This window comes from Condylostylus longicornis, unplaced genomic scaffold (genome assembly GCF_029603195.1).
Source record: "Condylostylus longicornis isolate FDR11 unplaced genomic scaffold, ASM2960319v2 ptg000017l, whole genome shotgun sequence".
Classification (NCBI taxonomy): Eukaryota; Metazoa; Arthropoda; class Insecta; order Diptera; family Dolichopodidae; genus Condylostylus; species Condylostylus longicornis.
Window position 1 is genome coordinate 3,300,898 of NW_026577986.1, and position 14,698 is coordinate 3,315,595.

Consider the following 14,698-nt stretch of genomic DNA (forward strand, 5'->3'; position numbering starts at 1 on the left):
GTAATTTTTTTCTCGTTTAGTATGTCAAATTCGAAACGAAAATTTTTAAAAATTTAACAAAATCAAAAATCGGGATTATTTTATTGGTTTACATAATTATATTGAATTAATGACTTGCAACTAAAATATTTGTGTATTCATTCGCCTTTTAAGCTTAATATACAAGTCCTTATAGAATTCTTACATATATATGTATAACTCAAAACGCCATTTGTAGCTGGGATTACCAAAAATTTTAAGGTTATTACTTATTCGCACATGATTGTCATAAATAGTTTGGTTTTTATTCTCCTACACTGTGAAAGCCGGAGTAAATATCAAAAACTTTTTAATAATAATTAAACACTCCATCAAACTGAGTTGAGAGAAAATATTCTCTTTTTAACTGTACTTTGTAGGTCCGGCGCGTATTTTGAAATCGCTATTGCAATTATTTTTATTATTCAACTTGACTAACACATTGCATATAATCTGGAGTCCAAACATTAGGACCATTAGCACTCCCACCAGCCTTTTGGAAACCTATTAGAAAAATCAATTTACGCACCGTGAAATTAATTCTATTGAACTCTGTAACTTTAAATTAATTGTGTTGAACTGTATAACTGCAACTTCGCCGACAATTGGTTCTTTTAGGCTAGACATGTTTAAGAAATTTAGTTCTCTATAAAGTAAATATTAATTGATCTGGCAAACCTCTTGTCATATTTATTAAATAGGCAAATAAAAAAATTGTTATACCTTTAGAAAATTATACATATGTATAAATACAACTGCCCACATACTACGCAGATAATAATTTTAAAAATAGGATTAATATACCCCACAAGATTTTAAGCAAAACAAAAAATTAAAACTTGTTCTATTAAGGATAATGACGATGAACATTTTATGAATTTTTAAAATTTAATGAAAAAAACATAATGAAAAAACTAAATAAGAAAAAACAGCAATATTTTTTACCATTAAGTTTAAAACACCTAAAACGTCAAATAAAATAAGGAAAACAGCAGGATACCTCGGTTAAAAAAAAGGACGGCAACTGCGGTAATTAAAAAATAAAAACTGTTAAAAATTTTATTCTGTTGTTTTTTTATGTTTGTAATTCTCACCCCAAAAAAATTTAAAGAACATTTTATTATTTCTTACACTGTTTCCCAAGCGGGATGCCATAATTTTCTTAAATTTGTTTCGAATATTGAAATTTATTTGAATTATTTCTTTTGTAATGTTACGTAATCGCAGGATAATTTCCGACGACAAATTGATTACCGCAACCATAATAAATAAAATTATAAATAGAGAAACAAAAATATTATTCATAAATATTCTAGACGCGATGACACCACAAAGAAGGATAACTCAAAGAAGGATAAAAAGTATAAGAAAAAGAACAAAAATTTCATTGTGGTAACGTGAATTGAATAATTTTTAATTCGATTTCAACTTGTAAAATCAATATTCGATTATATGATACTTCGTGGAAAACAGTTTTTAGAAGGACTTTTTGGTTCTTTTCAATCACTATCTTAATATGCCCTACTACGTGCATTGTAAAACAACGGGGGCTAAGAATATTGGGGTGCGTTGAACACCAAAAATACTTCAAACATTTTTTGTGTTTTTGCGTAAATTTTTACTTAAATATCATGTCTGAGCCAAAATCTATCTGGTAATATAAAAACTCCATTATCTGCAGATATTCGGTGTTCAAGAACAGGTGTGAACTTCAGACTTATTTTTGGGAATGTGTAGTAAAATATTTCATTTGCCAGTCATTTTCAAGTTATCTTTACAAATAATTTTCCAGCAGAATTTTTAATCGAATTTAAATAACGACATCTTAATTGGTAATTCTTTTAAAATCGTCCAAGTTTCTGTACGGAACAATCTAGATACAAAAGCTATTTTTAATACTTTTACACAGATTAAATATATTTGTCTTCACTACATTTAATAAAAACATTCCCGAGCCAATCGATGTGGTTTAAATTTTAAATTGTCGGGATGAAGAATTTTAGAAATTCTTGTAATAGCAATTATACTCATACAAATTTACAATCCCTTCACCACTGGTATTAAAATAGTGGTAACAATTACTTAGTTCATTCATGCAATAAGTTTACTCAATAGTTCATACAATTTATGAACAACTCTATGTTCAACAACATGTTGCTCTGAACTTTTGCACAAAAGTATAATTTATATATAACATATGTATACATGTATACGTACATTTATTTATATAAATTTTTTATTCTATTAAGAATAAAAGGTAAAGTTTTTATACGCTATTCATCATGAATTTTGTTTATAAACACAAGGATTTTCTAAAAATAAATTTTTTTTTTGTATTTTATTATAAAAATTCTATTTATCTATATGTAAGTATATAAAAACAATTTGTTGATTATCCTTTCATAGTTTTTGAAGTGAAAAAAGGGAGGATTAAAAAAAATGAATATATATATATATAACAATATCCTTTTTCATACAATACGGGTGGTGCCAATGATATTTATTTGCAACCTTGTTTTTGTTGCTTTTTATATAAAACTAATGTAGGATTTAAAAAGATTCTGTAAATGAATAGTTGAATATGTTGATATTTTGGGATTCGATTTGTTCTTATAATAAGAAATCTACCACAAATTTTGAAAATAAATGAAAGCTCTTTGACCGCATTAAAGTATCTTGTATGAATTATTTTTAGAAATTATTTGCAAGGGTCAGTGTTTAACATAAATCTGTTCCCCATTGACTTAAGAACGTTAAATTGTGATTGTCTCAATCGTTTACGTTCAATTTTTATTACTTACATAATAAAATGATTAACAAAATTAATTTTCAAAAGAAATGAAATGAAAAGAACGATTGATTTACTTTTGGTTCTAGGATCCAAATTTAAAATTAAAATGTTCACAATTCAAATGTTAATTTTATTTTTTACGTTTTAACAATTGTAACTATACTTATAACATACATATAATTTATATAACCAAAAAAATTTTTTTTAAATTTTAATTTAATAAAAAAAAAATTTTACGTTGGTATTCACCTTAAATGTACAACAATGTCAGGAAAGCATTTAAAAATTAATTAAAAAAAAAAATACTTAAAATTCAAAAAGTCATTTTAAACCACGCAATTATAAGTATAGCTAATAGCATAAACCTATAATAGTGTAAACGGTAGCCCCATGTAAACTATTATAGATAATAGAAGGTGAACAATAAATTTATTTCGCGTAAATCTCATAGAAAAGAAAAATAAAATTTCACACCGCAATGCAACTGTATCCTTTAGTTCAACACAAAACATGCACTTGCAGAATCATTTTACAAATCATATGGTATACACTTGACTGGGAATTAGAAGATTATTATAGTTGAAAATTTATATAGAAACAAATTACATATAGTTTAACATTCTTAACATGCTAGCGAACACAACAAATGTTCGAAGAAATAAATCATAATAATTTTGAGCGACAAGCTAAATGAGGTTTTTATTGTTTTTAAACTTGAGAACTTTTAAAAATTTCAGCAAATTTTTTTTTTTTTGAAAAACTTTTATAGTTTGAAATATGAGAAATATTATACGAGTGTAAGAAAGTTTAATAAGAAAAATATTAGAAAATTATTTTATAACCAATAAGTTAACCTCTTGGTCACATCTGCTAAGAGAAAAAATCGCAGAAAAAGTTTCAAAAAATTAAATTTATAATTTCATTTATTTTTGATCCCATAAGATCCTTTTAGATGCAAGCAATGCTCAGAGAAATATGCAATATTAGGAAATTATAAATTCAAAATTATGGCGGAATAAAAATTTCTGCGTAATGAGTTCAAAAGTAAACTCAACTACAGAAAATATTAATACATTTACATTAAAACCTTATGAAGTCAAAATTACAATAATTTAGTAGAAAATTCGTATAACAATAAGAATTCGAATATTGTGGAATATGGAATATAAAAGTATTGGATTCTAATTTACTAGCTACTTTTCAAAACAAAAAAATTTAAAGAAAAAGGTGTTAGGTAATTAAATTATTTGCAGAATGAGACTTTAGAAGATAGTAGATTCATTAAACTATAGGCAAAGGATAACGTAGTTGGGCCACATAATTTAAAGACATTAAATGATAATATAAAGCTGAGAACGCAGAAAGTGAAGTGAGAGATAAATTTAGGCTGAAATGGTTGTATATTGTGTATTATGTGGTTCAAAAATTAAATAATTTGGAAAAAACTAGATTTTAGTTCCAGTTTATCTTTGTGATTTTAGACGGAAACTTTTTATAAACGAATTTTAATGTCAATATTCGTTGAATTAGAAATTCTTTTTTTTTATGATTCTATTCCAAAAGCTTAAAGGAAATAAGAAAATTTGACGAGAAAAAATTTGTATTTTCACATTTGTGAATCATTTTTCACAACACACACTCAATTAATACTTTTTGGGGTTGCTGCCGACATAATAAAAAGTAGATGTTGCATATTAAATTATAATTTTTATTAGACTTTAGGAAACAAAAATAATTTGATGATTAATTAAAATTAAGTAATTATCCTATTTCACTCAAGTTTTATGCTGATGATGGGAGTCGTTGGGTACCATTCATAAAGATATTTTCATGTTTTAGTACTATAGAACATTCAAGCAATGAAATTTTTAATGAAAATGTTTCTAATATAAGTAAAAGAAAATATTTTTGTTAGATAATTTTTTTGTGTGTGTATGTATATGCATGTGATTGTTTCACTTTAGGCATTTTTGGAAGACCGTGAGCAAGGTGGCTTGACAATGTAAGAAGTGTTCAGAAATTAGGACTTATATAAATTGGAAAAGATGTTAATAATTCTATTATATTGGAAGAGATGTGCAGAAGATCGAGTTGTATGGAGGCGAAGAAGAAGAAGTCAAAGCTATCGGGTTTTTTGATACTTTTTACTTATTACAATCTGAATTTCAATTAATTATAATTAGTAGTCGGAACACCTATACCGTAATTTCTTAAATTAAATGTTATGTCTGGGTAACTTTAATTAATCCTTTGTATAATATCTCTCAAAAATTACAAGTCAAATTGATTCAGATCTACGACAATGTATGCAACAAAATATAATAATACCATTATCTTCCAATTCCTCAAATTCGAAAAATGCTTACGTTTGATAACTTTAATTTATTAAAATGAAATGTCCTTTTATTTAATGATTCGTATCAGGGGCTTACTTCAGCTTTTTTCGTTTTAATTGAAAATGACAAAAAAAAATTAAAATTTAAATGAAAATTTTTCACTTATTGCGTGAAAAATAAATTAATAATTTTTCAGTGAATTTGCATGAAAAAATATTGAAAAATTTCTTATTATAATTTTTACCACTCGGGGGTCTGAAAAAATGCAAAAGTGAAATAATTGTTTTATTTATCCTTTTTGCTTCATTTGTTTTTAATTATTTAACACGTTAAATAAATTTTTGTATTTATTTTCAATATAAATTCAAATACCATCCTTATCACACCGACAAAATTTCGTTCATTACAGTTCATTAACATTTCTAACGTCAAAGTAAAGATGTTAGACATTCTGTTCTTTTATCAAAATTACCGATAACTCCATTCATGATCTTTCCATTTACGCTTTAAATGCAAGATTTTTTGAAAACTCTTTATGTATTTTTGGTAGCAACCTACTTTCACTAGCAGTTATATTAGTGTAAATCAAATGTTATTTTCAAAAAACACTATTTAATAAAAACTAAATAGAAGGAGTTCCAATACGAAGAACTTGGAAAATTTATAAGTCTTTAAAAATTGAAATTAAGAGCATTATTGTTAATATACATTGTTAAAAGTTTTTCCTTTTAAAAAGAAACAAGTGTTTATACAAGAGTATGATATTTCTTTTTGTAAATTTAAACTAAAAATATGCCTACCAGTATGATATTTACTCTTTTCTCACACAATTTATTCATTTAATCAATCCCATTCGGGTGCCTTAATATACAAGGATGTGCGGAATAAATATTAAATTGTCGTTTTTCATCTTAAATTTAATTTTAATTTCACAACATTTTGTATATGAAAATAAATTAATTCCCAGTATTTAATAAAAATATAAACACAGCAGGATATAATAAAGGATTTCTGATTTGTTCGTTACAATTTTTTTTTTTGAAAATGTAAATTATGATGTGGTTTACATAGGTGAATTATTATGCGGTTTAATTTCTCAATTTGATTGAATAATTTTTATTTTTTCATTTGCATGACATGACATTCAAAAATAAATTTTGCAAATATTGCGAAAAATATTCATGTTTGACTCAAAAGCTTGTAAGACATTTAATTTTTTAATGCATGAAAACAACAATTGTGGCGATTAAATTTATTTTAATTACATGTACTTATTTTAATAAGAAATATGTGACATTTTTACCATATATATATTATAATATTTTATAAATAACGTAGAAGATATATCTGGTACATGAATGGAACTGACATATGTATTATTTTATATTCAAAAGTAGCTATTAGAATGTATGGCAACTACTTGAACCTATGGTTCGAATTGGACTAATTACAATAGCAGCTCTACTGCACAAAAAATGTAAGAATTTCTGAAAGTTCTGTAGTGTTTTCTCTTTTGTTTTTGAGTTTGATTGAATGCGATTGAATCGTGTAATTACCGTTAGTTTCAAAACTCTCGATTATTACACGACGACGAACACTAAAGCATAATGTACGAATATAAAAAATTATAATTTTCAAATTAATTTCACTCAATGCACATATCGTTGTAAATTTTTTGTATTTGAAATACTAATTTTTAATATTTAAATAAATGACCGTAAAAATTTTTGCTAACGTGATTTGAATTCCCAAAAGTCTATTATAATTTTTACAGCACGTCACGCGCAAAAAAATTTTTTTTTCACTAAAAACTAGATAATTTAAATTAATTTTTTTAAATAGCTTTTTATTAAATTTTTTAATATTATTTATTTTATTGTCACATTTGGTACTCATAACTGAAGTGAAAAATTTTATGTTAGATTTAATGTTAGTAATTCATGCGGAAAAATAATAAATTTTTTTTTTGTAATAAATGTAAATATTTAGTAAAACACGTTCGAATAACTCCGATGCCTGTTGCTATTAAATAAAACTCTCAATATTTAGTGGAAAAAAGAATTCTTACGGCAAAGGAAAATTCAAAAACTATTTGGAAAATAATTTTAACTGCTCTTGAAAAGCCTTACTGAAATTATTTAATTAAAAGAAATACATATACTGGGCAAAGAGCCAAATGTACAGAAAAGTTAATGAAGATTTTACAAAATTTCGAGTAAAACTTATGTGAAATAGGTTCTTCTTTCAAGTAAATTTGCCCCACAATAATTAATTAAAAATTGTCTTCACCCTCAAATAACTTTCAAAATAATTTTTAGTTAAGTGTTTTCAAATTTTTATAAAATAAAATATTCAATAAAATTAAATAATAAGCGATCATTACCTTTTTAAATTGTTAAAGTAATAAAATTTTTCTTATGTGACTAGAGCAATAATGATGATGATTCAAAGTTAATTTAATTTTGCTATTCAAATTGAGATTCAACTTGTTTTTGCTTTTCTTCTTGAAAAAATTTTTTATAAAAGAAAATTTTACCATAAAATTTTATTTGAAAACTTTATTTTTCTTTCATTAACAGCCAAGTATATATGCTTAAGTATAAAATGTATGTATTTAAGAAATCATAGAGAAATTAAAGAGTCAATAAATGTATTTAAATTATTCTACAGAACTTTTTATCGAATAAATTTAAAATAAAAATAAAATTTAATTATTTTACAAGGAAAAAACTTTAAGCACATTTTAAAAAATTTCTGATTTTTTAATAAAGTAACTTTTTTATTATTTTAATATTTTTTTGATTTTTAAAAATTCCTAGTTAAATAAAATAAGAAACTAAATTTTTAGTAAAATAAATTAATTGTGAAGGTATTTTCAAAGTAGCATTATCGAAAAGAATTGTTTGAAAAATTATTGCATACCCATAGGATTAAAATCAATAAAGGAACTTTTAAAAGCTAAAATTTCACAAGCATGAAATTTAAATAAACATGAAATTATGGATCAAACATGGTTTGCAGACACAACTTATATCAATTAGAGCACAGTATACATAATAAAAGAAAGAAAGCGAAAGTGGTAAGTCACACTCTGCGGAAAGCAAACAACTTAATATCAAATCAAGCTCTGGAGTGGAATCCGCAAGACAAAAGGAAAGTGGGTACACCTCTTAATACATGGCATAGAATAATGTTAAAAGAAGTTGAAAGAAGCGGAAAACATCGTCAGAAATTAAGTACAGAGCACAAAACAGAGTAAGATTTAGAGGACATACAGAAATCTTATGTTCCGTACGGAATTTTCAAAGTGACTTTCAATAGTAATTTTTTTCAAAATCAAAATCCCAATTTTATGGAAAAAAATCAACCTTTATAAAATTGAGAAGAGCATAAACAAAATATTTTCCTTGTTTTTCTTTTATACTTTATATCAAATCCAAAAACAAATTCAAATGTTATAAAAATTTGATCCTACATATTCAAATTTTATAATATTATTAGAAAACTAATTTTAATAATAAAAATTCTAATCATTTTTTATTTAAATGAAGTGTTTATAGAAAATTTCTAACACCATATTCAATATATTTTATGACATTGGGACAACTATGTTAATATATCGACATAAGAGGAAGAAGTCATAAAAAAATTGTTAAAATATTCAAAAAATATAATAACACTATTAACTCTTTCATGCCAGCATTAAAAATTTGGATATGAAAATATTATTCTTTAGAAACACTAGCGTTAGTTTAAGCAGTACTAAGATCACTTTTATAAGCTCACAATCACCAGTTTCTCACTATTTCACTAGTTACTAAAAATATAAATGAGTTTCCGTAATTTCCTATAATAATCACAATAACGACTTAAAATTACAAGCCTTTAAAACTAGTGTGGTTTATTAAACACTATACAAAACTAGTTTTTTATTTCAATTTTTAAAACGTGTTGATTTGTACTTCTTGTATAATGGCGCTGCTAGCAAATAATTTCATTTTCTCAACAAAATCATTTTGTCTAAAAATTTAGAATTTTCTATACGCACTTAGAGAAGAGAAACGGTTAACAAATTAACTTTGAAAAAAATATGTGACTAAAATTTTGTATTCATGTCATAAAATTTTTCTATATATATAAAAATCTTTATGCAACAAATAAACACATTTGAAATTATAAAAGGATATTTTTATAAGTATCACACTATATAAAATACCTGGTTGATTAAATTTTTATTATGGTTATCCTTGTATAAAAATAAAAATTTAAAATTTGATTTTATCAAGTGAATAAAAATAATTTTTGGAATTCTAAATAATCAATGCTTATTTGTTTCTATAATAGTAGATTAAAATTATTATAATTTTATTTTTATAGACTTTTTTAAAAACTAAATTGTAAATTAAATCTTCAAACTGTATCTTAATACTTTTATAGCAAACTATATAACAGACATTTTAATATTTATTAGTAAAATACATATGTATGGACCATATAGATCGATACCAAAAGCAAAACAGGGAAAATATTACTGGACTAGCCTTTTACACCACTTCTCTCATTAATATGTCACAAAAATTAGCAATTAACAAAATCTACTTTAAACTACCAACTTATATTCATCCGAACAATAGCATATTGTGTTCCATATTAAATACAAACAAATCCTTGATCATAATTCTCTTACATAAACTTAATAGAAACTTTAATTAAAGATGCTATAGGAAACAATTTAAAATAAAAATTTCATATTTCATCACGTACTATGGCTTTCATTTATACATTACACAATTTTCTTCTCTTGTATGAAAAGAAAAATTATTTATTAAATATCAAATTCAAATTACATCACTGTAATTATATAAGCGTATACGTACATTTAAACTTAATTAATAGATAATTATTGTACTAATTATAATTGTACATACATATTCGCACATATATGTGACTACTATTTAATTAAATTTCTTATTATGAGCGCAGCTATACTAAAATATTTTTTTCGTTATATACACGTTCTATATAATTTCATAAAAAATGATGCTGGTATTTTATGGAAAAATATTTTTTTTTTAAATATATAATAAAATTAAAAATATCCTTTTCACGTTCTCTGGTTGAATAAAAGAAAAAATGAAGGAAAAAAAATTTCAAAAGAAAGTTTTTCTCATTAAAGAAATTCATCATCGTTTAAGGAAGACGCTATGTATATAGAATGTGATTACCGAAGTTATAACTTCAAAAGAATAATGTAAGAAATGGTTAAAAGAAAAATTCCTGAATTCTGGAATTTCTTTTAATTATAATTTTTTTTTTCTTCTATAACGTTAATCGTCCTATTTTATAATTATTAAATTGTCTAGTAAGGGAAATGTCTCCAAGCAAAAAAATTGCTTACTGTTAAAGAATGAAAGATTTTTGCAAAAAAAATTTTTTTTAAATTGTTGAAATTTTATAAATAATTCGTTAAATTTGTCCCATTTTTTGGTTTTAATTAAATTTAATATATATATACAGAGTGGTTAAAGAGTAACGAATTGAAGATGATGATCAGAATTATTTAGCTGTGAAAAACAATTAAAACCAGAAAAGGAGTTGGTTCCGAACCATTCAGGAGTTTTTGACATCTTTGCATTTTTTTTACAAGCTTGTTTACTCTCAATAATATGACCGGGATATCTCAAACCAATAAGGTATCAAAAAGGTATAAGGATATTATTTGTAAGCTTCTTAATTTAATTTTTATTTCTACAGTATGAAGAGAATTTCAATCTTGCTTAAGTGCATCTTTTTCAAGAAATCTGGTATATAATATTTTAAAACAAAAGGCAAATTCAAAAGTTTCTTTAACTTAACATACTTCATGTCAATAAGCACATACTTTCATTGCTCTTAGGTTTAAGCATACATTTTTCTTCCTCCATTTGTTTTAGCTTTGGAAACAGAAAATTTTGCAAAAATGTTTTTAAAGACTGTTTCGATAAATAACAAAATATAATGTCAAAATTTCAGTTCAATCAATTCAGTATAATTTCCGCTTCCTACATAAGCATATAAGGAACATCTAAAATGAATAAAAAACAGTACACTAGAAGATGTCAGGTCGAATTTATAAAATTGAACTAATTTATGTATCTTTGCACAAAATTTTATTTTAATAAAATGTACTTTAGAAGAAATGAACATTCAAAATTCTCTTTGAGAAAATCAAAATGATGAATAAGCAATAAGTAATAAAAATTCAATACATACATACATAAAAAATAAATTTAATTTGTAACTCTCAATCAAAACGTGATGATATTTTTACCTTTGTTTTCAAATTTCATTCAATTTTTTTTTTACATTTATGAGATATTTTTTATATGGAATGCCATTAAACATTATACATGAAATATTATATAACATTAGTATTCATATACATGTTTTGTTAATGTACTTTTCCTCAGAATGACAGTAAATTTGAATAACAAATACATTCAAATTAATTTCCATTCCATGAAAAATTGTTGATTAAATTACATATGCACGATTTTTATTCAATTCTTTTACTATATGTACATATTTAGTCGGAATGTCATTCTACATTAGACAAGTGAAATGAAGAATTTAATTTAATTTTGTTTCACATAAAACAAATGAACTAGTAATATAGGTACGGCGCAAAAAACATGTTTTTATTGTTAGGAACTATTTCGTATCTGTACACAAAATAATTGTATTAAGTTTTGCAAAAACGTTCTATACAATTGCATAGTACATTTTTCAGAAAAGTTCAAAGCAAAATAGAAAATTTTCTTAAATAACAATAATTCAACCTTTGCATTTTCCATTTCTCTTTTTCTTCTAAAACTTTCCACAAGGAGCAAATTATGAATTCATTCAGAATGAAAAATGATTCATAACTCTCCAACATTAATCAGAATGCACAATTTTCTTGAATTACTTTTCTTTTCCTATTAAGTTATAAAAACTTTTTTTTTTTACATTTATTTTTTAAAGCACCTTTACTATACTCTTTTGATTGAATTTTTAAAAGGTGCTAAGAGGAAATAATGCAAAATTGCAATTGTTACAGCAAGTCTATATACATAGATGAAAAATCCACTAGAGTAAAATTATTTCCTGAACTTTGTAATCATTTTATATCCTGTTTTTACAATTCTCCTGTTTAACATTCTAATAATAATAATAATAGTTGAAATTTCAAAAAGAAATGCTGTAAAAAGTGAAAAAAAATTTTTAACGTATGATAGAAATAATTGCATAACGTTAGGATGAAAGTAAAAAAAAAGTATAATTTTTCCACATCTCAAGTTTTCTTTGAATAAAAAAAAATTAAAATTTAATTCTTATGCTCTTATTTTGTTTTTTTGTTATTTTTACCATAAGCTGCACATTGCATAACAAAATTTATTTTACTTTATTTTTGAAATCAGTAAAAATGCCATTTAATACTTTTGGCAAGTAACTAGTTCTATTGCAGTTAACAAAAGGAATTTCGTACCCAATAAACATTTAAAACTTTTTAATTTACATTCAATATCGGATATTGCTCAATTAATTCTTTATATACTTATATAAATGAAATTTAATGCAATTATAGTATGATTTGTTATAACACTTTGAATTCATGTGAGAAAAATGAAAAATTTCTCGCATATTTGTGGTTGTGGTCACGAGAGTAGTATGTAAGGTTCAATCCTTTTGTCTTACAATGAAATTTTCGGTAATTTATCAAAAGTTTTCAATAATTATTGAAAATTTGTTAAGTATACCTAAAATGAGAATTTTACACAATGTTTGAATTGGTTTTGAAAGAATTAGTTTTTAAATAAATTTTTTATTCTTTTAACAATAATTGTAACTTTTGACGTGAAAATAGTTTTAGCATATATTTTACATTAAAAACTTATTGTAAGCAGTACTTTTCTTTATAGCAAAGTTACCTGCATTTAAAAAAAAAATACATACAAAAAAGCAGTTGTAGCTTATGCATTCAGTTATGTTTATGAACTCAGAACATGTACATACACAAAATTCATGCATTCCGACCCGAAATATAAAACTTGCTGTTATAAATTTAATACATAAATAGAATTGCAGAATGTAAAATTTTAAATCCTTCTCTGAATTAGGGCACGTATTTTTAAAGAAATTGTAAGTAAGTAAGGAAAATTGATTGATCTTCTCAGCTTTTTTGCTTCTATATGGCGACATGAGTCAAGTTTTTTTTCCTCACTCGCCCATTTTAATGTATGCTTCTAAACGAATACAATATATCAATTTTTTTAGAGTCTAAGATCATACAAAAGTTCTAGAAAAACCTATGTACAATATTTTGAGGGTTAATTTATATGATAAGATCTATGTAAAATCATATGAGGGTTAAATTAGAAGAGGACTTTTTATATATGAAAATTTGGTTACTTTTAACAATTCCATTTTCTCCAATTTCCTATAGTATATTCTTCAAACACTCTATAAATACTCTACGTATTTATAAAAATTTCCAAAATATATACTTATATTTAAACCTATCTGAATAAAATGTTAAGGTAAAGAAAGTGTTATACCAAAATAATTTTCTTAAATATTATACTTACATACCATCAATAAAAAAAATTTCAAATTTTCATGCTATTAAAACTAAATTACCCAAATATATATGCACATACACATACACACGATTGTATTATAAGTATACGAAAAATAATTTAATATTATGCTTTATAAAGAACTTAAAATTCATGTTCATATTAAATTTTATTATTAAAATTCTTTTTAAATTTTATTATTAAAATTCTTTTATTCAATATTCCAAATTTACTTACACGCACATATTTAGAAAAATTTCAGATATTAAAAACTCAGATCGCATCAATAATTTTTCAATAATTTTCAAAAGTTTAAAAAAGGAAAAAAAAATAAGAAGAAAAACAAGAAAATTTTTATAATAGAACAATGAAAATTTACATAGTTGATCTTGTAAATTATAAGATAATCGAAATGAAAATATAATTTAATTATTTTGAAATCTAATACTTTGGCAAACTTCTCAATTGAAAATGATTGAAAATTAAAAAATTTGATGAAAACGCTTATTAATTCCTGACACCAATTTAAAATTGTTTTCAATTTTTAATAAAATTCTAAAAATCCAAATGGAAAAAGCATGGGAAGGGATAGTCGATTGTTTATGGCATTTTCATTACTTGTATTAAATTAACGAAAGGCTTGAAGTATTGAGCCATTTACCATATTGGATTCAATTTGTGATATTCATGATCACTATATTCTGCAAAATAACCAAAAATCTACTAACACATTTGGGCAATGCCAACAAATTGTTCAAATTTACTTAAAAAATTTAATTAAAAAGTTGTTTTATCGTAAAATTTTGTGCAAACTATTGGACTCATTTTTGGTTTTAGGGGTTTAGCAATAAGAAAATTCTCATATCGATGACAGTTTTGATCACATTTTAAGAGACTCAAACATGAATTTATTATGTATAAGGTATACATAAATACAAAAAATACACATAAATTCA

General features: G+C 24.1%; 1 protein-coding gene across 1 annotated transcript in view; it reads right to left on the reverse strand.

Annotated features, from left to right (window-relative positions):
- Window positions 1-439: 439 nt before the first annotated feature.
- The window catches only part of LOC129606029 (transcriptional repressor NF-X1 homolog), a 37,266-nt gene continuing 23,007 nt past the window's right edge, over window positions 440-14,698 (reverse strand). The window contains exon 3 of the mRNA XM_055516080.1: window positions 440-522. Within this exon, the coding sequence (XP_055372055.1) occupies window positions 440-522 (83 nt within the window). The remainder of the gene's footprint in view (window positions 523-14,698) is intronic.